The 22636-nt window shown below is 54.8% G+C and overlaps 9 protein-coding genes across 9 annotated transcripts; 2 read left to right on the plus strand and 7 right to left on the minus strand.

The window, feature by feature from the left end:
- Nucleotides 1–250, minus strand: J7T55_004263 (uncharacterized protein; the record flags this gene model as incomplete). The annotated part of the gene is made up of 1 exon (XM_053131897.1): nt 1–250. A coding segment is annotated over one exon (250 nt), but the record flags the coding sequence as incomplete, so codon positions are not given.
- A 1125-nt stretch (nt 251–1375) lies between these two features.
- On the minus strand, nt 1376–2074 carry J7T55_004264 (methyltransferase; the record flags this gene model as incomplete). Its single annotated transcript, XM_053131899.1, has 1 exon — nt 1376–2074. The coding sequence occupies one exon, from the start codon at nt 2072–2074 to the stop codon at nt 1376–1378; it is 699 nt and encodes a 232-aa protein (XP_052989878.1).
- A 1265-nt stretch (nt 2075–3339) lies between these two features.
- On the plus strand, nt 3340–4242 carry J7T55_004265 (hypoxanthine guanine phosphoribosyltransferase; the record flags this gene model as incomplete). Its single annotated transcript, XM_053131900.1, has 3 exons — nt 3340–3372; nt 3534–3959; nt 4063–4242. The coding sequence occupies 3 exons, from the start codon at nt 3340–3342 to the stop codon at nt 4240–4242; spliced, it is 639 nt and encodes a 212-aa protein (XP_052989879.1).
- Nucleotides 4243–5673: 1431 nt separating this feature from the next.
- Nucleotides 5674–8153, minus strand: J7T55_004266 (exodeoxyribonuclease; the record flags this gene model as incomplete). The annotated part of the gene is made up of 4 exons (XM_053131901.1): nt 5674–5880; nt 6045–6418; nt 6560–7188; nt 7264–8153. 4 exons carry the CDS (start codon nt 8151–8153, stop codon nt 5674–5676), a joined length of 2100 nt encoding a protein of 699 aa, XP_052989880.1.
- Nucleotides 8154–9486: 1333 nt separating this feature from the next.
- Nucleotides 9487–10583, minus strand: J7T55_004267 (uncharacterized protein; the record flags this gene model as incomplete). Its single annotated transcript, XM_053131902.1, has 2 exons — nt 9487–10080; nt 10155–10583. The coding sequence occupies 2 exons, from the start codon at nt 10581–10583 to the stop codon at nt 9487–9489; spliced, it is 1023 nt and encodes a 340-aa protein (XP_052989881.1).
- A 731-nt stretch (nt 10584–11314) lies between these two features.
- On the plus strand, nt 11315–13493 carry J7T55_004268 (uncharacterized protein; the record flags this gene model as incomplete). The annotated part of the gene is made up of 2 exons (XM_053131903.1): nt 11315–13277; nt 13360–13493. The coding sequence occupies 2 exons, from the start codon at nt 11315–11317 to the stop codon at nt 13491–13493; spliced, it is 2097 nt and encodes a 698-aa protein (XP_052989882.1).
- Nucleotides 13494–13993: 500 nt separating this feature from the next.
- J7T55_004269 (uncharacterized protein) lies at nt 13994–16309 on the minus strand (the record flags this gene model as incomplete). The annotated part of the gene is made up of 4 exons (XM_053131904.1): nt 13994–14224; nt 14323–14521; nt 14819–14954; nt 15022–16309. 4 exons carry the CDS (start codon nt 16307–16309, stop codon nt 13994–13996), a joined length of 1854 nt encoding a protein of 617 aa, XP_052989883.1.
- A 413-nt stretch (nt 16310–16722) lies between these two features.
- Nucleotides 16723–17738, minus strand: J7T55_004270 (uncharacterized protein; the record flags this gene model as incomplete). Its single annotated transcript, XM_053131905.1, has 3 exons — nt 16723–17148; nt 17236–17633; nt 17705–17738. The coding sequence occupies 3 exons, from the start codon at nt 17736–17738 to the stop codon at nt 16723–16725; spliced, it is 858 nt and encodes a 285-aa protein (XP_052989884.1).
- Nucleotides 17739–18839: 1101 nt separating this feature from the next.
- On the minus strand, nt 18840–22425 carry J7T55_004271 (uncharacterized protein; the record flags this gene model as incomplete). Its single annotated transcript, XM_053131906.1, has 2 exons — nt 18840–20546; nt 20599–22425. 2 exons carry the CDS (start codon nt 22423–22425, stop codon nt 18840–18842), a joined length of 3534 nt encoding a protein of 1177 aa, XP_052989885.1.
- Between the last annotated feature and the right edge of the window lie 211 nt (nt 22426–22636).

A 22636-nucleotide genomic window follows, 5' to 3' on the forward strand; every position in this document is an offset into this window, starting at 1 on the left:
TGTTGCTGTTGCTGTTGCTGTTGCTGTTGCTGTTGCTGTTGCTGTTGCTGTTGCTGTTGCTGTTGCTGTTGCTGTTGGGGAATAATCTGGTGGTTGCCGCTGTGAAGCCCCCGTTTGGTCGGAAGTTCTCTGGGGCGAGTGCGACTTCTGACTTGTTGGCGTTCCTAATTGTGTGATGTGAGAAGACCGGGTTGGAAAAGGTCACGTCGTGGGAGTAGGCCCAGGATGGAGCTGGGATTGAAGAAGTCATTACGGGAGCAACAAAACCACTTTTCTGCCCAGAATGGCTGAAAAGTCCTCATTCATTGCGTATTATTTTTTTTGGTAACGCTTATATTCCGATGTTTATATGTTGTCTACGAGGCCAATGTTTTTTTCCGGTTCAGAAACGCTTGCTTTTTGTGCTGCTCCGCAGAGGAAGCCACGGACGGAGTCAGCCTCAGTCATGGTGAATTGGGCCTTAGTAACAAGCGAATGAGAGATGGCGATTAGACAAAGAAAAGATAGTACCAAGTACAGCGACTTCCACTTGAATTTGGTCTACCGTTGAACAAAGGACCCCGAGTCATCCCAAGCACGATGTCACCCACTAGTCACAAGTTCCCCGTCTGCGAGTAGGACATCTTGTAGGCCCGGATTGTCTTACCGTCACCGATGACGGCTCTCTGATGGCCCTTGCATTCCAGGGCTTGCGAAATGGCGGGAATGATAAATTGATGCCCGACGACAGTCAAGATTGCGAGCTTGGGAGGTAGTTGTACTTGGGAAATATTAAGCGAGCTGGATCGGTGAGCATCGTATTTGGGCTTATCATACATGAAAGAGCAGACGGCAACCAAAAATGGAAATGAAAGGAGAAATTCTATCGGTCAGCGCACAGGGAAAGTCTCACTCGTTAGCCTTGCACTTCGCGCCTCATGTGGTTCATTGTTGGGTTCGAAGACAGCCATGTGGGAAAGCCACTTTTTACGCCCAAGCCCAGTTCTGACCACCGGCCCGAGACGAAGCCACGTTATGACTGGACTAGGTCTGGAGCCTTGCTGCGCCCTCCCTCGCTGGCATTCCATTCTCTGTGGTTTACCTTCCGCACCGGTGAAGGATTACGCAAGGGAAGGCCGCTTTGACTGGGACATAGTAAAGCTGACAGTCGGGGTGTGACGTTGCACACCGAATACCGAATAAGAGAGAGCCCACCACTATCTATCCGACTATCTATCTGGGGCGCGTGAGGACCAGTATTACGATCAGCACACAATTGGCCAAGGGAGGAAACAGAATCTTTTGATCATGACACACATTGTTTGATGGTGGTATGAGTTGCTTAATAAAGCGACTCCATGTGAGGTATCAAGAACATATAGACTAATTCACCGAGTTATACCGCTGGAATCTGTGGCTTCTTGGCAACAACCCACAAGAAATCTGCCTTGACATTATCTTGCCTCACCTCGTCCAAGACCAGCTGCAGGCCCGCCTCCCTCAACAGCTGCCTGTACCTGTCAGCCTCCCAGCCGCTGTGGTATACCCAGCCCTTTTCGCCCATCCAGCCGGTCATGACCACGTTCTCATCATCCTTGGCCGGGAAGTTGATGAGCATGTAGCCCCCCGGCCTGAGCCAGGCCGCGACCCTGCGGATCATGGCGGCCTGCTCGTCCCGGGGCAGGTGCTGGATGCAGTAGAAGCCGAGCACCACATCAAAGGCCGCGTCAGGCAAGTCGAGGCTCATCATGTCGCCCTGGACCCAGGCCACCCGGTCCGCGTCAGCCCTGCAAGCCTCGTCCAGGCGCTTCCTGCCCAGCTCGATCTGGGAGGAGGACAGGTCGTTGGCGGTGATGCGGAACCGGGGGCTGCGGGCCAGCAGCTTCTCGGTCGTGGGGATGCCGGCGCCGCATCCTACCTCGAGGATGTCCCTGTGCGAAGGGGAGAGCAGGCCGAGGAGCTTGTCCAGGTAGGAGAGGCGGATGGCGGCACCTCTGGTGGACCAGTGGGTGTATGCCTCTGCGATGGCGTCGTACGAGTCCCTGAGTCGGGATTTGAGGTTCTCTGGGACGGAGGTTGGGTTGTCCTGGTCCATTGTCGGCGGGGGCGGCGGCGGCGTTGTGTGACTTTTGGACGGGGTGATAAGTGGGTCGTTGATGCTCCGATCCGGTCACGCCGCGGGGCCGACATGCGAGTGCTCGACTGGCTGGGGGTTTCCGATGCGACTCGGAGGGCGGCCGTCTCCGTTAGTGTTGGTGGGTCGCAGGTGGATAGACCGGTGGAGACGTGTGGTTCAAGGCGGCTTAAAGGGTTGCCAGAGGAAAAGTTTCCAATGGCGTGCAACCGTAGAAACTTCAAAGAGATGAAGAATGGAATTGATGAAGTTCGAGATATCCAATGGCTGTAGAAATGCCAGGGCAGCCTGTTGTCGGCTCTTACGCAGTCTGGCTTATAGCGTAGGATTCTTTAGGGTGGACTGGGAGCAAGCTCCTCCTGTACAGATTACGCTGTAGACCCATCAATAACTCTTTGTTACAGTAGCCACTCATAATGGACTCACTCAGACTGACAGTCGAATTGTCAAGTCAAGTCAAGTCAATCAAGAAGCGTGGAGCCGCCTCAGGGCAGTCAGAGTCAGATGTGACCTGTCGCTAACGGCGTCAAGTTGGTACACAGCACACACTTTACTTTTACGCGGGTAGCAATGATGAAACTGCTTGCTTCCTTGCTTGCTCGGGGAAACACGTCTGACTGCTGGCTGCTGTGCTGCTGTGCTGCTGACTGCGGGGTTCCGCGCTTGTACAAGGTTGCATTGCGTGCATGAAGAAAGCATGAAGGCCCAAGAGGCACACGTGGGGTACAATACTACAATACATGCGACGGACGGCCCACGGCCCATGGCCCAGCACCGCGGGGTTGGGTGACTGACTGAATCTGAATGACTGGACTGGACTGGGACTGGATTGGACTGGACTGGACTTGGCTATGGACTGGCGCCAGACCAGGCAAATTTTCCCCCATCCCATGAGACCAGGCGACGAGACGGATGGGACCCTTGGAATTTTTTTGCCAGATATTTTCCCGTGCTGTTGATTTCTCTACCTGTAGTCTTTTTCTTTTTTCTCTTTCCTTTTTCCCTCCCTAACTTCACTCTTGTATTCTCATATTCTCCTCATCATCGAACCCCTCCAACCCCACCACCATAATACAGTACTGCAGCACATCTGCTTATTCGCTGCGTGCGCCCGTCCCCGTACCTCCGCGCCCATAAACTCTCACCTGCATTTGCACGCGCCCGAGACATCTGCACCCACCCGACTCGACAAACGGCTCGCTACCTGCAGCAACCCACCGCCCAACATGGTCGAGAAGCTCTACGTCACCTACAATGATGTGTGTATACTGTGTACTCCCTAGGCTTCGCCCAGGCCACCGCCCCAAAACGCACACGCCGTCCAGAACCAACACGGCGCTCGCGCTCGCCGCGAGAACGAGCACACCGCAACCAAGAAAAAACCCATGTTTCTAACTCCTGTGCCCCCTCCCACTTCCAGGTCCACAAGCTCTGTCAGGAGTCCGCCGCCCACATCCTCGACAACTTCAAGCCCCACCTCATGATCGCCATCGGCGGCGGCGGCTACGTGCCCGCCCGCATCCTGCGCTCGTTCCTCAAGAAGACCGGCAGCCCCAACATCCCCATCCAGGCCATCGGCCTGTCGCTCTACGAGACCCTCAGCGACACCGTCGTCGAGGAGCCCGGCAAGAAGGTCACCCGCACCCAGTGGCTCGACCTGACCAGCCTCGGCGAGATGAAGAACCTCATCGGCAAGAAGATCCTCATCGTCGACGAGGTCGACGACACCCGCACCACCCTCGAGTACGCCGTCAAGGAGCTCGAGAAGGACGTCGAGGCCGCCCGCCAGAAGCTCGGCCTCGAGGGCGAGGACGCCAAGACCGAGTTTAGCATCTTTGTGCTGCACGTAAGTCGCCCCCCTCACCCTCCCTGCCCCCCTGAACGCGACACTGTTACGTTGGTAAATGCTTTGGAGCTGGGACTGACCAGTTGCGCCCAAAAACACACAGAACAAGAACAAGCAAAAGAAGGGCACCCTCCCCGCGGAGATGATGGACAACGGCCGCTACATGGCCGCGCGCACCGTCGGCGACGAGTGGATCTGCTACCCCTGGGAGGCCGAGGACATCGAGGAGCACGACGAGCTCTCCAGGCAGATGAAGGCGAAGCAGGCCAATGGCTCCTCATGAGGACGGGCCACACACTGAAGAGCGAGCGAGCGAGCGTGCGCGCGCCTGCTCGTCAAGTTCTTTTTGGCATTAGAAGGGCAACTCTGCCCCAGGCCACCCCCCAGTTGACGCCCAGTTGGGGAGCGGCGCAATAACGTTTGTGATGTCCGTATGATCTATTTCCTTGTGGGTGACATATTCGGCATATATAAGAGCCAGGAAAGGGATGGGCGGCTTGTTTGCATGGGCAACTGAATGAGTGGACTTTTGAGCGGCAACATGACAATACTTCAGCTTGGCTGGGACGGTTGCATAGCGATGGGATTGGATCACTGCAGGAATGAGGAAAACGAAACAGAGCTGAAGAGGCGACTCAAGGGCACATTTGCTGACCTAGAACCGAATGACGAAGAGTTGAGAAACATTTCAAAGTTATGTCCTCAGAATTTTGTGATGCACTCGTCCCCAGAAACCTGTTCCATCTCAGTCTTGAGAGCCGGCAGATACGCGACCGGAGGAAGCTCACATAGTTGTGATTCCATTTTGATCTGCTTCCGCCCCCACGCCATATGAGAGCAGATCTGGCTTATAGCAATTCACGTAAACCTCCGCGAGGATCCAAGCATAGTGGGCTCGGGTGCCGCCTTGTCTCACCCAAGCCCGCCCCAGGGACGCTACGTCCTCTATACCCATAGATCCGTTTTGCTAGGCAGGGCTCCAGAAAAGGGTCTGCCTCATTTCAGTCGCCAGTAATACTGCAGATGGGCGGGCTAGTGTCTTCTCTGAGAACTACGATGGCGAACCAATAGGCCGATTGGCCCATTCACGGGTTGCGGTCACTGCGAACACCAGCGGGATCACATAATATTGTAAAGGCTTATACCTAAACTACACTGAAATGTCCTCCGGAGCTAGGCCCTGCTTGGTCTTGCTTAGTGGTCGAACTGCTTTTCTCGTCTATGCAGGCCAGGTATCATGTTGGCATCTCCACCATGGGCAGAAGCAGAGAGAATAAGAAAACAGGAGAGAACGCTTGATAAAGGATTACATAGTGGAGGGAAGCACATAGAGTCACACAAAATAAAGGAACACATTTAAAAAGCCAAAGTATTCAACTTTTGGTCTCCATCTTGTAAAGAAAGAGAGACGTTCCGTAAAGTAGCCACAAACAATCACAACCGGATTCAAACTGAATGCAGCCTCATGGTCATGGACGGGACAAGGCCAGGTCCGGAGCAAGACCACATGGCCTGCACCACCACAACAAGCCAAACGAAAAAGCTTTTCGTGTGCAGCGTGCCAATTTCCAGAGCGTAATGAGACCATCCAATCAATTAGCCACCCAATGGCATTAGCCACCATCTTGCCATTTGGTGGCATCGCAATCCGGCATTAACCACCAATTCGATCAATTTCCAATTCGCACAAAAACTCTACCACCGACGACATGGTCTAGTGGAATCCCAAAAGGATTGGCTGGCGCGCCCTCCCTCTCTTCCAGTAAGGCGCGTTCGCCGGCTTCTCCATCTTGTAGGACGGTAAGTTGCGCCAGAACGTGACCTTGCGCGGGCTAGTCTCACTGCGGGCCTTCGGCGGCGTGGTCGACGTGTCGCTGCTTGCTGACTTCTTCAAAATGGGCTTCGCGGGCGGGAGTGGGCACTATTTTGTTATGCGGTTAGTCACCTGCGACGTAGCCCGAAGCGATGTATTCTGGATTATTCTAGAAAAAGACGGATAGGTAGCCGCAGCACGGAGAGGTTTGTACATACGAAGTTGAGCTCAGTCGTTCCGAACCAGAACAGATTGTGGGTATCCTAGTCCACATCGTCGTCGTCGTCATCGTCACTGTCCTCTTCTTCTGACGAGTCCTCAGAATCAGTCGAATTTGGATTGTATTCGTCGCTTCCGTAGTCGTTGTTCTCAGAGGCCTCACGGTCGGCCTGAGCTGGGTCATCTTCGTCGTTGCCGCCATCCTCACTGTCTTGTTGGCTGTTGGCTTCGTTCTCCCCGTCCTGCTCACGGCCACCATGCTCTGACCCATTCTCGTTCTGCTCCAAGAAATTGCGCTCGAGCTCCCGGATGAATGTCTCAGGCAAAGTGGAGTCAAAGTCCTTGTCGGATGCTTCCCAGATCTTTGCGCTGGCCTCAAGGTAATGCTTCACAAATACCTTCCACAGGTGGACTCGATCGCTTCTGTCTGTGAAAATACGGGGATTCCCACGTCTGTCCCGTCTTAGGACTTCATTGCTATCACCGAAACAGGCGCGCGGAATGTACGGGTCGTTATCAAGAGCCGCTGGGATAAGTCGGTTACGGACACACGCAGCGGTCAACTCACCAAGTGGACGGCAGGCTTCGAAGTCGAGCATATACAATCGCTTTCCCCGTCCAAGTGGGGCCAAGCCCAGGAGAAATTCTATTCCCCGGCCGTCGAGGCGAGCTCCCCAATGGAGTAGGGCATAGCCGAATGCGATCTGTTTCGCAAGTGCCTCCGGGCCGTCTCGCACCTTCTTGCAGGCATGAAGGATGAAATCGAGATATCCCGGAATGTTTAAGAGAGAGGGAGGCTCACAGTCCGAGGTGTCAACTGAGGCCATCTCCACGTCATCGTCCACGGCGTTCCCCGAGACGGATTCCATAGCATCATCTGACTCCTCGTCGTCGTCGTCGTCGTCGAATCTCCTGCCAAGTAAGACGCGGACAAGGCAGTGGTCGTTCAAGCTCAAGACCTCTTCCACTTGTGACTGCTCGATGTTGCAGTAATTTTGAAGAATCTTTCTGCGGGTGGTTTCTTCGAGGTCTTTGATCCGGGACATGACAATGCCAGTCGTACCATCGGCCCTCTCATCATTGTCGATGGCTATGCGGTCGCCGTCCTGCTTGTAGAACACCTGAATACGTGGGTCAAGATCTTTGGAAGGCCTGAGAAGGCCGGGGACACTGTGCGCCACCCATCCTGTCGGTATACTTTTCATGATGTGGGGCACAAGTAGCATTTTGAATCTGGATGTGTCCGGACCAGCCCAAACTAAAGCGCCATACTTTTCCTGCGCTTGCGTAACGCGACGATGATTCAGTCGCTCTTGGTTGATATGTGGCAGTGAACCGACCTTGAGTACAAAGGAGCCGAAGCTCTCGGGAATGTCGTAAATCGTTGACTTGGATCCGCTCACAATGAATTTCATCGGTTTCTTCTTAGCCTTTGCTTCCGCCTCCTCTCTCTTCTCTGCATGCTGAAAAATGTGCACCGACTCGCGTTTCGCGTCACGAAGTCTGGCTCTGAGATTCCGCACAGTGGTGACTTTCTCTTCGCTCAAGCCCATAACGAGCGTAAATTCCGATTCGTATGGAAGAGAATCATTCATATTGGCTGGAGCTCTGTCGGATGCGCTCGCTAGAACTTTATTGATCGATTCCTTATGAGTTCCGATCTGTTTTTGAATGGTGGAGTCGAAGATTTCAAGACGTCCCAGGGTCCAATGCGACAGACTGCACTTGCACGATTCTGTTTGTTTCGTTGTGCCATTGTCATTTCCCTCAATCGGGGGTTGAGTAGAAGTGTCGTTTCCCTCGCTTGTGTGTCCAGTAGAATCGCTGTTGAGGATAAAATCAATCGCCATTGGATTGAGCTTGCGTTGCTGATTGTCGCTTCGAGCTTCTAACATCGCGCGCTCGCCGGAGTGCGCTAGATCGCTAGGAAGGTCGCAATGGGAAGCGGCAGTATCGCGAGCCTGAACAGCAGATGCGCTGGAAGTGAAGTGACTGCTGGGTGGACCGCTGCTATGACTTGTAATGGGGGATTGGTCGACTGTCGAAGCCGAAGTGTTCGCAGGATTGATCATGGCGTTGCTCGGACTGCTACTGTCAATGTCGAGGCTCAAACGTTCGTCATTTTGTTGCGGCGCAAACCCGCCGCTTAGGTCGCTCATCATGGCTTGCGCTTCTGTGCTTCGTGAAAGTGAGGTTGAGTCGCGATTCGAATTGCGATAGGTGAATTGCAAAGCCTGCAAAATCAGGACGAGGACGAGAAGGAGGAAGTCGAGTGTATTTCGACCAAACGAAAGAGTTTGCCTGTTCCGATGGAATGAATGTGCTTCACCTGTCGGTGGTGATGGTATCAAGAGTGTTGTGGAATGGTGATGAGAAAAAAGTTGTCGTGGAATTTCGAAGTCCAAAAGTGATGGTTGACAAGGTGACGCCGAGGTGAAGGAGGAAAGTGTGATGTCAATGCCCACGGTACCCTCACCTTGGTAGGTGATTCTCCGTGTGCCTGATGTATAAGGAACCTAGAAAATAGTGATGGTTTTCAGATCCAGAAAGATGTCCATCTTTGTCAGAAAGGTTGAGATGAAAACAACAGAGAGACGGCCGTGGGGGATTCCACCCCGTGCGAAAAGTATCCAACCAAGGCCATCAGGTAGCCGTTACCCGCTAACACAACAGCCCAATCCGCAAGTCCAGCGTAGGTCGATGCGCAGCTCCATCTGCAGGCCATAGCCCTGTTGTCTGTATACTCGATAAGAAATCGCAGCCCCAAGCCATAGCACATACACCTTGCTGGCTCTCACCTGATAGTGATGGGCAGAAGCCGTCGCTTTAGCCCCGTTCTGCCTCCCGCTATGCAAATGAGATGCCTTATCATCCAGCCAAAATGAAGTGTCTTCACAGAAAGGACCGACTCCCTGAAAGCCTTGAGTCTCACCTGAGGCCAGACCCAGGCCAACGACGAAAACACTTGTAAAGCACTGACAAAGACATAGACATGTTCTCTTCCTGATGGCATACCCCGTCGCCTCATCCAAAGCCGCAGTACCCACATTGGTAACCTGACCGTCACTGATCGTGGTTTAAACGGAATGTGATTCGGACCGTCTTGCTGGACCGTTTCCCTGACACCGTGACTGGCCTGCTTTTACCCAAAGAGCCAATGCTTTCCACTCGAGTTCTAATCATCCCCAGTTCGAATTGACAATGAGAATAAGTGCCCATAGATTTCCTATAACCTGAGTGAGTAAACAAATTTTCAAGCTGGGCAGCATCAAATGCAGCAAAATCTACCGCAGCAATAATTCGGATGAAAGACTTTATACAGGGCAGAAAATATTGACTACATGGAAACGGAACAAAAGAAAGCCAATCAGTGAGGACTACCACCACGAAGATGGAAATGTAAGTTCGAGTACACAGCAGGCATCAACCACATACGCATTGGAAACACACATAAACTCGGCCTAAAGCAGCACTCTATTAGCATGATAGATAATATCAACCCCCCGAGGTGCCTTCGCGAGAATGCTTCTCTTTTAGCCTCTTCTCTTGCTTCATAAACTCCCTGATGCCGACCGGCACGTTTTTGTACAAGTCATCGTCCCAAAAGTCCTTAGCAATTTTGGGCGAAGGTGAAGCGGGAGGAACGTCCCAGTTGGTATCCGATCCACCCCCGTCGTCATCCATGCTAACAGCAGTGTGATCTACCGCAGAAGTTGCCGGTGGTCTCGTCGTCGTCGTCGAATCCGCACTCACGCCCGCATCAACACCAGCATTAGCCTCTGCCTCTGCCGCCTTCTCTGCCGCTAGTTTCGTCTTCGCCTCCGCATCCGCAAGCGCCCAGTCCTCCATCTCATCGCGGTACCGGTCCCAGACGCAGTTGACACACCCGCTCATGCAGCAATTGTCCGGCTCCTCTGGCTTCGGCGGCACCAGGACCCCCGCGACGAGGGTGCTTTTCGCGCGCAGCCGTGCCAGTTGCTCGGCTCGCTCGGCCGGCCCGGCGAGGCGCGACCCGAATATTACCTTGGCCTTGTCCTCGCTGCTTGATTGCGTGGGCGGCGGCGTGGGGACGGGCGGCGATGTCCCTATCTACTATGGCCATAAAATCTGGTGAGTCATGGTGCGCATGGACTAGGTCATGCGGGGGGTCAAACGTGTCTTACCGAAGGGGGTGGGGAGGAAGAGGACGGAGAGGAGTTCTTGGCGGCGGCCTCCTTGGCTGTCTCCTTGAGGTTGGCTGCTGGCGAAGCTGTGGGACTGGTGCCGGCAGTGGCAGTAGCAGCTGGCTCAGCCTTTGCCTTGGGCTTGCGACCGCGCTTGGCTGGCTCCTTGGTGGACTCCTCCTCTTGGGCGGCCTTGACAGAGCTGGCGGGCTCCTCGGGCTTGACATCGGGAATGGGCTGGGGCGTGTTGAGGATTGCCTCGTAGAAGCGTCCTATGGGCATGGCCTGCTCTTTCGAGTCCTCCTTTGGTGGCGAAGGGGTTGGGTTCTTGGTGGGGATGGTTGCGTAGGCGCGATGGGTTCGACTTGTCGCAACCAGCGACCGCAAGGGCCGGGGGTTGAAGAGCATTGTTCTGACGGAGGACGACATGGCTGCTGCAGATGGGCAGCAGGGGGACTTACGTCGTGATGCAAGAGGAGGAGATGAGATGCGCAGCAGTGCGTGAGAATGATGTGCAAGAGAAGAGGAGTATGAGGTGTCGTCAAGACTAGTCTAGTCTATCGTGGGCGACGAGGTGAGGTCGGAAGAAGGAGCAGGAAAAAACAGGGGCCAAGCTTGCCGATGCCAGAGCCGCAATTGGTCTGACGTCGACGGGCAAAGCCCCAGGACAAATTTCTCGATCGGCAAAAAACGTCATGATGGGAATAATCCGGGGTTAATAGCATTCACAGCAGACATGCGCAGCACGATCTCAGTTCAAGGCTGTAAGTGTAAACAAATTCAAAACGCTCGGGAAAACAGCTAGATTGTGTTTACATACGTTTAATCCATTCGAGCATAATTGAGGCGCAAGCCAGTGAACAGCCTCGTGGTTCCTAAGTCAATGTCTTGGGCCTGTAAAGTTCTCCCCAAATCATGACCAGGCATGCCAGACAACAAGGGCCCCTTGCGAGATCTGTTGGCCCGAGCTTCGCAGATTGTGGACCAAAGTAAACAGCAGCCGAGTTGGGGAATTTCCATATGATGCTCCCGAAAACACGCGCCGAGAACCCTGAACAGCTTGCGACACCTCCCATTGATACGCGTCGCAACCGCCAAAGCGCGTCAAACTCCCAGTATAATGTCCATGATGATCTGATGTCCAGCATCTTTGTCCGGTAATGGAGTCATCGGCGCCCAAGAGGCGCAAAACATCTCCAACATCTTCTGTCCCCGTCGAGTCCACCACCCCGCCAGACCCTCCACCGCAGCAGCAGCCAACGGAACCACGAGCAACGTCCGAGTCTCCCACAAGGTCAAGCCTAACCAGACGCGAGCCCGCTTCGATTCGAGCGGAGGAACTACCCGCGTCGCAACCAGAATCCCCTGACGATGAGGCCGACCTCTCGAACGCCCTGACTGCACAGCTCGAACACCACTCTGAGGGAGATGGCACCGCGTCGTCTCCAGCTTCCCAGCAACCTTATGCAGCTGTGACAGCTCACAGCGCGCCATCCGATGCCGGCGGAAATCAAGAGAGGTCAGGATCGCGGTCACCAGTGAGGAGGGCTGGCGGCACCACCCTCGGCGCACAACCAGCCCGGCGCTCACCCAGTCGACCCCAACCACGGCCACTGCCACCTCCTGCACCCGAGCATGAGGAAGACCTGTTCAACCCTTTCATCGGGCGCGCACTGCATCGTTCGCCTCTCAACACTGGCGTTCTCCCAGTCGTTGTTCCCCAAGAGCCCGAATTGCCGCCTACACCTCACCGTAACGATCCTGTGGTGAGCACTCCACCATCGGGAATACATAACACGCCGTCTAAGAGACGCCGTCAGGGCAATGTTGGAGGACGTGCGCGGGAAGAGTCGCCGTCCAAAGTAACGTCACGAGATGGTGATGGCCCACCGCAGAAAGAGTCGCAGAAACCCAGAGTATTTCGTGTCGCAAGACGCGGAAGTCCGGTACAAATTGTCGAAAAGGACCAACCGACATCACAGCCTTCGAAAGACCAGAGTGAGAAGTCAAAGAGCGAGTTCGCGCCGGGGACACATCCGCGCCGGAGTATACGGCTGAACCCACTCGCGGAAAAGGAGAGAGAACGCGATGCGCTGTTGCGGGAGGTCGCGCAGCTAGAGGCGGACCTTGAACTGGCTACGAGGGAGAACCAGGCTGCGGCTCAAGGAGTATCTTCATCCGCGGATAGCAGCGACATATTAGACCTGTTCCGCCGACATCTTCTCCCTGGGCAGAAGGACCAAGAGCCTGATCCAACTTCACAATGGCTCGAGACAGCGATGGACCCCATCGCAATGTTGGGGTTCAATGGATCCTCGTCGGCCTTTCTCCCACCCCCAATACCACAAGAGAAGGAAAAGCCCGAGCCTCCTCCAATATCTCACCATCCGATACCGATGTCCGCCGCAGATGAGCTCCCCTATCTTCAAGTCTTCGCGCCTCTGACCTTCACCTCGAAGTCCATTACCATCTCCGCCCCCTCTGACCAAGGAGAGCCCATGCTGAAAAAGCTCATAATCCGCGTCGGCTCTGCCACCCCACCTGGCCTTTTCGTAGCGCGCATAGATATGACAGTCAACACCCGCACCCTCGCAGTGTCGTCCCTCGCCGTGCCCAGGCTCGACCCCGCCGCCGTGGGCGAGCTCCAGCCCTTCGTCAATAGTATCACCCGCAAGGCGCCACAACATAGCGCGCTCACACGGAACGTCAGTATGCTTGCATGGGCTATGAGCGAATGGTACCGGGTCGCGCTGAAAAGGGCCAAGGTCTGGCACGCGCTGGAGAAGCAGCTCGGACCAGAAGCCAAAGACGGGCTCCTGGACGTTGTGAGAGCTATGAGGACGAAGAAAAGGCGGAAGAGGCGAGCACGGGGAGAGACGGATGATGTCGGCGGCAGTTTCGAATCTGCCGACTCGGCGGGCGGCTCCCTGGAGGGCATGATGCTCTCCAAGGCAGATTTGCTGCCGCACATGGGCAGGGCGACCATGGACCTGAGCGTGCCCTGCCTTGCCGAGGAGGGCGCCAGCGCAGCGTCGGAGTTGCGCGTCAGCTGGGGCATTGAGTTTGACTGGACTGGTGAGGCGAGGAGCAAGCTTGGTGTGGAGGTTGGCGTCCCGGGAAAATGTAAGTGCCTCTATTCTCTACAATCTTGGCCACGGTTTTGTCGTTCTTTGGAACCAATGGAGCTGACATGGATTCTCTACAGGGCAAGCATCTGATAATCGCAAAAGCATTGCTGGAATACCCATGTTGTTTGACAAACTTGTACAAGGTGGCGAGGACCCTTTGACGGCAGTTAAGACGGTCGTGGCCCTTTTGGCGGGTGAGCCAGGTCCTTAAACGGGGGATCCAATGCAGTAACCGTGCAGCACGGGTAGATGGCAGGGACTGTTCCAGGGTTTTAAAGCCGTACAGGAATCCGGCCATTGGGTCTCTGCGATCGCAGACCCATGTGGAAACACTGTAGCATGTTGGATGTCAAGGGAGGAGCAATTCGCTACAAACAGCCAGGTCGGGAGACGCAGCGCGATAGTGCGCGTCTTGTGATATTATTATTTGTATCTTGGGGCGTATGATCAGAAATATGACGTCCGTCTGATAATATTTCCTCCCGACACACGCGAGTCTCAACTGCGCATTTGTGCCTGACAGGGCCCTCCGAGCTCTCGGCGTAGGCGAGCTCAACATTGGTAGGCGTGTACCTTCCCAGCCTCGTATATCACCCCGAAATGTTGGGCACTTTCAAAGCCCAAAGCACTGCTCAAAAGCGGACAGAGCAAGAGCTGTGTATAAAGGGCAGTCTCCAAATGCATCCTCGTGCTCCTCGTCATCCGTACCCCTTAGTCCACAGTGACGCCCAGCTTCCGCAGCTCCACCTTGGCCACCTCGATCTCGCTCATCAGCTCCTCGTGCGCCTCGGGGGTGTCGTTGAAGGTCAGGACGCCCCAGCCGAGGCGGACGAGCAGGTAGGCGCCGAGGGAGACGAGGGCCCAGAAGGGCAGGATGGGCACGATCTCGGTCTGGACGACGGCGGGGAGGGGGATCAGGTTGAGGTAGAGCGCCAGGTAGACCTATTTTCGTTTGTCTGGTTAGTATGTTGCTCTAGCCTTGGTGATTGCTGGCTTATGCACAGGGCATTTGGGGGCGCATGGGGGTTGGACAAACGCACCGAGCTCACGAGCAGGGCGATGGAGATGGTCTGCTGGGCGCGCGTCATCTTGTTCGCGATGAATGATGCTTTTTGGAAGGGATTGTTGATCGATTGGGAGGGCGGTTCGGGGATCGAATAGTTGCCTTTGGAAGAAAAGTGGGCTGAGGAAAGGAGCGACGTGAATGAAGTAGTGGTTGTCGGCGGTGATATGCGCTGGCTGGCAGGGTTGGGACGAGCGCAAGACGAAGGTCGGTTTTGAGGACACGATCAGCTGCTGCAAGGCCGCCCGCCGTCAAATTGCTGCAAGGGGAGCCCCTGTGCAGCCTGGGAGTGCCTAGGGGTCGATGGCCGCTGAGGTAAGCACTCCCAGCATTCACATTCAGTTGCACCTCACCCTCTCCACCACGCTTATATCTTCGTCTACCACATTGTCCGAGACATCAACGAAAACACATACTCGCAATGTTCAAATGTTCACCGCTGATCTATCCTAATTTTCACCTTCGTATGCCACCGTTTCTTCGGCCAATCTCGAATGGTCGTGCTGTGATCCTTTGCCCGCCACAACCCACTATTGAACGTCTCCCATATCTCGGAACTCAACTGGACTGGCTCTCCTGCCATGCTGCTGCGCATCTCACACACCTCTCCTGCTATCACAGTTCCATTCCTTTCCCCACGGGCCCAATGTACCCATCGGCTCCTCCTGTCGATGACCTTTGAGCTGTTCCAAGATGCTATTCAGATCTGAGTTCTCCTTGCTTGCCTGCTCCTGTTCTGCACTCAGGCGTTCCATTTGATCTTCCAACGTCCGTTTCTCGAGATTAATTGCTTTCAGCCGATAATTTTCAGCACCAGGGAACGCATGGTATCGAGGCGTCGACCGTGAAGCGGATGCAGTGTTACTCTTCTCCTGAGCCACGGCCTCCAGTGCGGCACGAGCGTCTCTGATGAGCTTTGTCAATGCCAGGCGTAGACTCGCTTCAAAGACTGCATCCTCCCCTGGGCTGGACGCCATGTCAGATTTCGGGGTCTGCTTGCTCGCCTCGTCTCTGGCACGACCAATTCTCGCCGCTTCGCGGTCCAGTATGTTCGCTTCCGCTGTCCCGATCGTCTTGTCCTTGGATCGCCCCTTCAAGTCTTCTTGGCACTTCCTCAAAGCAACATCCACCTCGTTTTTCGTTTGCTTTCTCTGCATGGTCTTCAGTGTGTTCAGGAGCGAGACAACCTCTTCGTAGGCGTCATGTAGGTTCAAGAGTCCTGGCGTGCCACCGAGCTGGCTGCTGCGTAGGAGCAAGGGGCTTTCGCTGAGCGGGCCAGTGGTCGACGTCGATGTCGTGGTGCTGGTGAGGCTAAGAAAGTTATTCATGGATCTTCCGGTGCCCAGAAAAGGATCGCTGTTAGATCCTTTGTCGGGTCTGTGTCGCTTCTCGCTGGTCGCCTCCGAGGCTTTCGGATGGCGAATTGCTGTTGCTGGAGCAGTTCCCACACCTTTGCCCGGTCTGGGACGGGCTGTCGAATGTCTGGATATCCGGCCATCGCGCTCCTTGCCTCGATCGTGTGATTTGCCCAAAAATTCATCAGAGAAGGCCTTGATGCCCTCGCTAGCAATTCTTGATGGCACGGCTTCGAGCTCATACGGTTCAAACACTGGTCTCGCGTTTCTAGCAGACCTGCTGCCTTGGTGTTCAAAGTTGCAGTGGTCATCCTCGCTCATCGAAATGCCATCTCTCATCGGTGGCGTGGAGTGCATCGCCGTGTAGCTTCCATCAGTATTCGCGAGCGTAATCATCTTCTCAGTCAATGCCCCCGGCGTAGTGTATTCCATTGTCAATTCACGAAGAGCGCCATCTGGGTGATGACCAACTAAGTTGGCAGCTGGCGTTGGTGACAGTGGTGGTGCTTGATTTCGAGAAGTCTTTGCATATTCAGAATCCATTTTGATAGCTGCGTTGTAATCTTCTGGCGTTGGATGTCTGATGGGAAGATTGTCACCAATGGTCATGTAAGGTGGGGAGCGAGGCGATTTTGGTTCTGGTGCGAAGGCACCAGAAAACAACCTTTTAAACTTTGAATTTTCGCTCAGGTCTCGAGATCCTGGCATGCTTCATGATTATTTCTAAGGTTGACACGATGAACTCATGCAAATGAGACATCCATTAATGCAGCTTTGCTGATACATCACTGAAAGATAGATATCATCTGAGGCCTATATATGCCTGACCAAGATCCGTCACGATTCCACAGACTCTGCAGGAGACTTCCATGAAAGCGTTTCCCTGAAACCCATCATTATCAATGGCTCTCTTTGTCCACCATCATCGCAAGCTTTCCGATTCCCTGGGTCCAGACTTCAAGCACGGTACTAGCTCAAGACAAGAGGCTTTGTCCTCTTCTAGGCAACGCATAAGTCCAATCCTAGTGTCTCGACCTCTCCGAATAACTATCGCTACTGTTATGTCTCGATGCCTTCTGGACCCGTATCATCCTCACCGTCGGTGCCGTCTCGCCCCTGTATCTTGTGTCACTTTGCTTCCGGGCCTTCCTGCACTCACTCAAAACGGCCAGGACAATCCACGCTCCACCTAAGACGGCAGCCACAATGGTGTACGCGAGTTTCAGCGTATCGCGGGCGCCGGCGAGCCTCAGGCCGAGTCCGCCGTTGACTATACCCAAGACAATGGCGATCCTGCCATCCCAAAGGTGGAGGTGTGAGGCTGCAGTACGCCTCTCGTACCGCTTGAACTTGCGATGATGGATGTAACCCAGCAGAGGCTGAATCAGGAGCATGACGAATACCACGATGCCGATGATGGGATGGGCATTGGTGGGTGAGCTCGTCAACTATTTGGATTTCTTTTGTCAGCATGGCGCCTAGAACCAACACCCAGCCCGTCTTCCCAACCAGACGGGCCCCCTAGGTGAACTCACCAAAGCCTCACGGCCCTGTGACGGTATCGTCCGCAACAACACAACGCCCAATGCGAACCCGGCGATATATAGGAACCAGGCGAGGATCTGGACGACATAGTGGATCCGCACTGACCACCGGCCCGGGATGATGCGCAGGAAGATAGCCCCCAGGGGGAACAGGATCACGAAGGCGAGGCTGGCTATGATGCCGTGGATGCTGCGCTGGCGCGAGGCCGTGCCGTAGTCGAAACCCTCCCCAAAGGCGAAGCCGCTGTCGCCGGAGCCGGAGCCGCTGCCGTACCCCGAGGAGGAGGAGGAGGAAGAGGAGCCGCTGCTGCTGCTCCCGCCTCCAAAGCCGCTGCCGTCTCCTCCTCCCCAGCCGCCGAACTGGGCGAGCGCTGGGTGGGCAAGCATGGCTATTTTGGGTGTACTGTTAGCTTTTTGAAACTCGATGTGGTTGTACACTCTTTATGCAGGGTTAGCTCACCTATCGCCAGCCCGATCTGTGTTGCGCCGTTCATTTTCTGTTGAAAGTTCGCTCGTCTGCCGTTCCACTGGCGCATGTAGTACAAACAGTCATCAAGATATGTCAGTCGAAGAAAATAAATCAGAGAAATTCGACCTCGCCCAGAAAAGATATGCGAGTGAGAGAAACCCTAGTAATCATATCCCATCCGCCCAGGCAGGCGTAACCAACCGCGTCTCGACCGACAACACATACATCATCAGCCGCACGAAGCCCAGACACCCACCAGCCATTCTCTGGCGTGTGTGACCGGGCCGAACATGCTTTTCGAGCCATGGCTTTTCGACCGGTCGGACAAGCAGTTGGGGATGTTGCGGGCCCGAGCCGCTGGGCTGACGTTCGGATGCAGACGCCCGACGTTTAGACGGAGAAGGGCATCTGCACGGCCTGCCTGGCCCAGCCCTCTCTGCCCTACCGCAAGCCACCCCGAACGCGCTACTGCAACGTCAACGTTTCAGCAGCGAGGTAGACTCAAGCAGGAAAGGCATATGGCAGACCTCAGCTTAGGCGTCGGGTGCGTTGCCCGCCCCTCGGGCCCGGAGGGGGTCAGGCCGTGCCCGAGGTTTTCGGGATGACGACAGCGGCGGTGGGCACGGCGCCGCAGAACGTGGCCAAGCAAGAGCCGTGCGTGCATATATATGTGCCTGCACATTGTGCGTTGGCGTTCGGATTGCGTGGCCTGCTATGATATATGCTCAGGTGGTGGTATCATTCAGTACAAATAATAAGCCCTAATGATTACAATGATGTACTAGTCCTTATGTCCCCTCCCTCCCATTTGAATGTTTCTTGACCGAGAAGCCTTGCCACCCGCCTCTTTTTGTACCCATTTGCCAATCCCTGACGAATTGAACAGTGCGCCTGAACTTTATTTCTGAAGCTCCCCCAGTCCTCCCTGTCAACCGGTAAAAGTATATCGCCGTGCAGCCACAGCAGAGCATGAAACTATGAAGAGGGTATCGCCGCCCAATGCCAGCAAGTCCAGGAAGATGAAAAGCAAGTAGCAATAGCAAAGCCCAAGAGGACCCGAAGTAACAGCAGTGGTGGCATCATTCCTTGCCCATAGGCAAAATGACAACAAAAACACCGGTGGACCTCAGTCCACATCGCTAACATCCTCCTCTGCCACAATCCCCTTCTCGGCCCTCCACGCGGCCATATCTGCCACAGGAACGCGGCCCCTCAAGAATCTCAACGTCGCCTCTGTACCTCGTTCGAGCACGTTCCATCTGGGGACCCTGAAGCGGTTGCCAGTGACTATCAGCTGCTCGAGACCTCCAGCGCCACCAAGCAGTCCGATCCGGGGGTTCAGATGCGCGATGTCGTTGTTCGAAGCGTCTACGACTTTCATGCCGCGGATGCTCTCCGGGTCCAGATCCGCGATATGATTGTTCGCAATGAGGAGTACCGTCAGGTTCGGAAAGACGTCCCGCAGGAGTTTACCGCCCTTCTCCTTGTCGCTGCTGGAGGGCAACGACGCAAGTCGGTTAATGCTGACGTCAAGTTTCTCAAGTCTGGGCGCTTGTAGTCGATTGACAAGGGGCGTCAAGCCAGTTATGTGGTTTGACGACAGATTGAGCTCCTTGAGAGATGGCAGATCGAGACCCTCGCCTACATTGAGATAGCTTTCGCCGACAAGTTGGTTGTGGGCCAGTGAGAGAGTAGTCAGTGAATCGACAAAAAAGCTGAGCGATTCCGGTAGGGCAGTAAAAAGGTTGTGGTGCAGCTGTATCTCGCGAATAGTATTTTCCATGGCCAAATTGGAGCAGGCGACAGGGTGAAGAGACGATGATTGTGTGTTCGACCTATCCAGCACCCCGCCAGCTCTCACAGGCCAGACGAGAGCAGAACTCTGCGCGGAGCGCGTTCGTATCGGGGAGGTGGGTACAGATGTCGGCGGAGTCGCAAAGTCATCGGTGTCGGTCCTGCTTTCTTCGTCGTGCTCTCCGTGGATGCGGACTGCGTTAGAAGATGACGAATGAGCGTCGTCAAAGGCATTGTCCAAGGGACTAACTTCATTGCTCGTCAGAGCCTCCGCAATGGGTCCATTGCTGCCGTCATAATCATCAGAGGCTGTCGGGGGCGGTGCCATCCGCGCTGCAAGCGCATCCTTGAGTTCCTCAATGGTGGCTGATACAAACTTCTTGTCTCTGAGGGGATTTCCGCTCAACCTCAGCATATTCAGATTGGTCATGCGAGCAATCTCGGCCGGGACAGTTCTAATATCGTTGCTCGAGAAATCCGCACCTCTCAGCTTCTGCAGGCTTGTAAATCCATCTGGGAAGGCTTTGATGTTGTTCTCATCAGCGGCCAAGTTGATGAGCTCAAACCAGGAGGTGACGTCTGGCAATGCCTGCAGCCGATTCATCGACACACAAAGGTGTGTCAGCGCGGGCATGGCAAGAACTGCATTGGGGCGAGCAAGACTCGTGAGCTGGTTAGAAGACACATCAAGATTTTGCAAAGCTGGGAGTACCTCCACGCTCTCATCAATCAGGGTCCCCGTCAGCTTGTTCTTGCGTGCATTCAGCTCAGTCAGGGGCAATTTCGACAGGACGTCGAATGGCAAGGACTCAAAGCTGTTCTCGCTGACGTTCAATATGCGGAGACGGTGCAGCTCGGTAAATCTAGGCGGCAGGGATTGCAGGCTGTTCCCATGTAGGTCGAGGATCTCGAGATTGATGAGCTGACCGAAGCAGGGTTCAAGTGTGCCCCAAAACAGATTTCCGCCAAGCTTGACGTCTCGCAGTGATATAATCTGAGAAATCGGCTCGAGACAGTTGTTGGCAAGGCGGTTGGAAGACTGCGTCCATGTTAGCAGGGGCTTCAGAGTATCATGACAGAAAATAGCATACCAGATTCAGCGACGTCAGCAAAGTGAGACGCCGCAGTCCAGCAGGTAGCGCAATCAGCATATTTCCGTGCAAATCAAGCGTTTCAAGCCCAGCAAAAATACTGCCTTGAGCGTCCTCGTCTTCGGCCAGTTCTTCAGGGTCAATGTCTGGAAATACGCTCTCGTCTATCATCTCCAACTCATTGTCGGCTGCAACAAACCTCGTCAAGTCTACGCTCTCCGCCCAGCTGCCGTCGTGCTTGCCAATGGACTCCAAGCTGTACATGTCCAGTACCTCTTTCGGGATCTCTTTCAAGCTCAAGGCCGCAATATTAAGCCTCCCGCTTGTCCTGGCAGTTGTCACACGTGACTTGACAATCTTCGAGGTTGAGTTGGCATCACGGTTCAGGTTGAACGGGTCATCTGACAAGCCAAAGTCGAACGTATCATCTGTGGGAACTACGGGTGACTCGCCCCAAGTAGCTGTCTGACCCGGCTCGTCTGCCACTGGGGCTTTCTGAGTTGCTGCAGAGCGCTTAGCTGCTTTCGCCCTGGCAATTTGATCGCGCAGTGCTGCCGAAGACTTTTTGAACGGCGGTGGCGAGTCTCCTCCAACACTTGTTGTGTTTGTTGAGTTGGAAGAGGCAGCAGATAGATTTGTGCTTCGATCCGACACGGTTGCTGGGGATTTTAGGGATGCTGTCTTCGCCTTGTTAGGCGCTGATGATATTGATGCCGGCTTCTTGGCAGCTGGCAAGGCCGGTTTCTTGAAGAGGCCATTCACAGAAGGCCTAGGCTGAATTGTACGAGTAGACAAAGTCTTGGAGTTATCCACTGGCGTTTCGGGGGCCAGGCTTGGCACCTCTGTATTTGGTGTAGTCGAACGAGGCCGTTGTAAACCTGCAATTTTGGATCTTGAAGGTTCTCGTAAGCCTGATGTAGATGGCGTCCGCAAGCTGCTAATCCGTCGTCCACGCGACGGCGAATTGTCAAAGGATGGTAGCTGCGGGTTGAAAGGATTTGACAAGTCTTGAAGAGGGCCAGAACTGGATCCTGGCCTGCTCAGAGAAGGCTTCGAGGAGGCTGGATATGGGTTTTCGTTTCTCAGACTCGACCCAGGGCGAGAACCGCGACTAGCAGGCCTCGACGCCGACCTGTGTGGTTCCAGCTCGAAGAAGTTCGAATTAGAAGCCCTTCCCCTTAGTGAAGGTGTGGAGGGCAACCGTGACAGAGTTTGAACCGTCCGTTCCGCCAATGATGGTCGTGCTTTCAAGGTCTTTGCCCGTATTGTTTCGTCCCCCGCACCATCGTTGTCTTCGCCTATAGGGCTGTTCTGGGAGAATGAGTCGCTCGACGCGTAACCATTTGACAAAGTCGAAACACTAGTACTCCTTTGCCTAGCTGATGCCGATTGTGAAGAAGAGATCCATTGCGCCGACGACTTCCTCCTCAGCCCCGGGCCGGGCAGCCTGGAGGTTTGGGATTCTCGAGGTGAGCCCTCATCTTCCGGCAATGATGCCATGCGATCTCGAGGCGGGGGTATTCTTGACAAGCCATTGCCATTGCTGTTGCTGGAGGCCTTTGGGAGTTTGGGCTGGGGGCTGAAGGTCGGGAGGCTCGAGGTTGGACGAGGTCTTGGAAGGCTGCGCGCAAAGGGCGAGTTCTTGGATGCTGTGGGCGAGGGTTCGTTGGTGGTGTTGCTTATTCCTGAGGCAGAGGCAGGGGGTGCCAGGCGTTCCCTAGAAGCAGCTGGTCGCAAGCGGGAGGGCTTAATCTCGGGTGCTGCAGCCAGATTGTCTCTTGATTGTGATGGTCGAAGGGCGGTGGGAATGCCAGTGGACCTTGGCATGGGCAGGCGGGAGGTAGGTCGGGGGAGAGCGCTGGTTTTACCAGCTTGGAGCCTGTTTTCTTCCATCGTCTGGTACTGCTCAGCCAGTGGGTGGGTGCATCACAAGGCAGCGAGGGCGGGTGACGAGGATGGGTTTGGTGAGCAACGGCGAGGAGGAGTGGGCGTCGAGAGCGCGTCTGCCGTGTTTGTGAGACGATTGTCAGCCTCGAGC

This window comes from Diaporthe amygdali, assembly GCF_026229845.1.
Source record: "Diaporthe amygdali strain CAA958 chromosome Unknown NODE_29_length_634662_cov_65_424859, whole genome shotgun sequence".
NCBI lineage: Eukaryota > Fungi > Ascomycota > Sordariomycetes > Diaporthales > Diaporthaceae > Diaporthe > Diaporthe amygdali.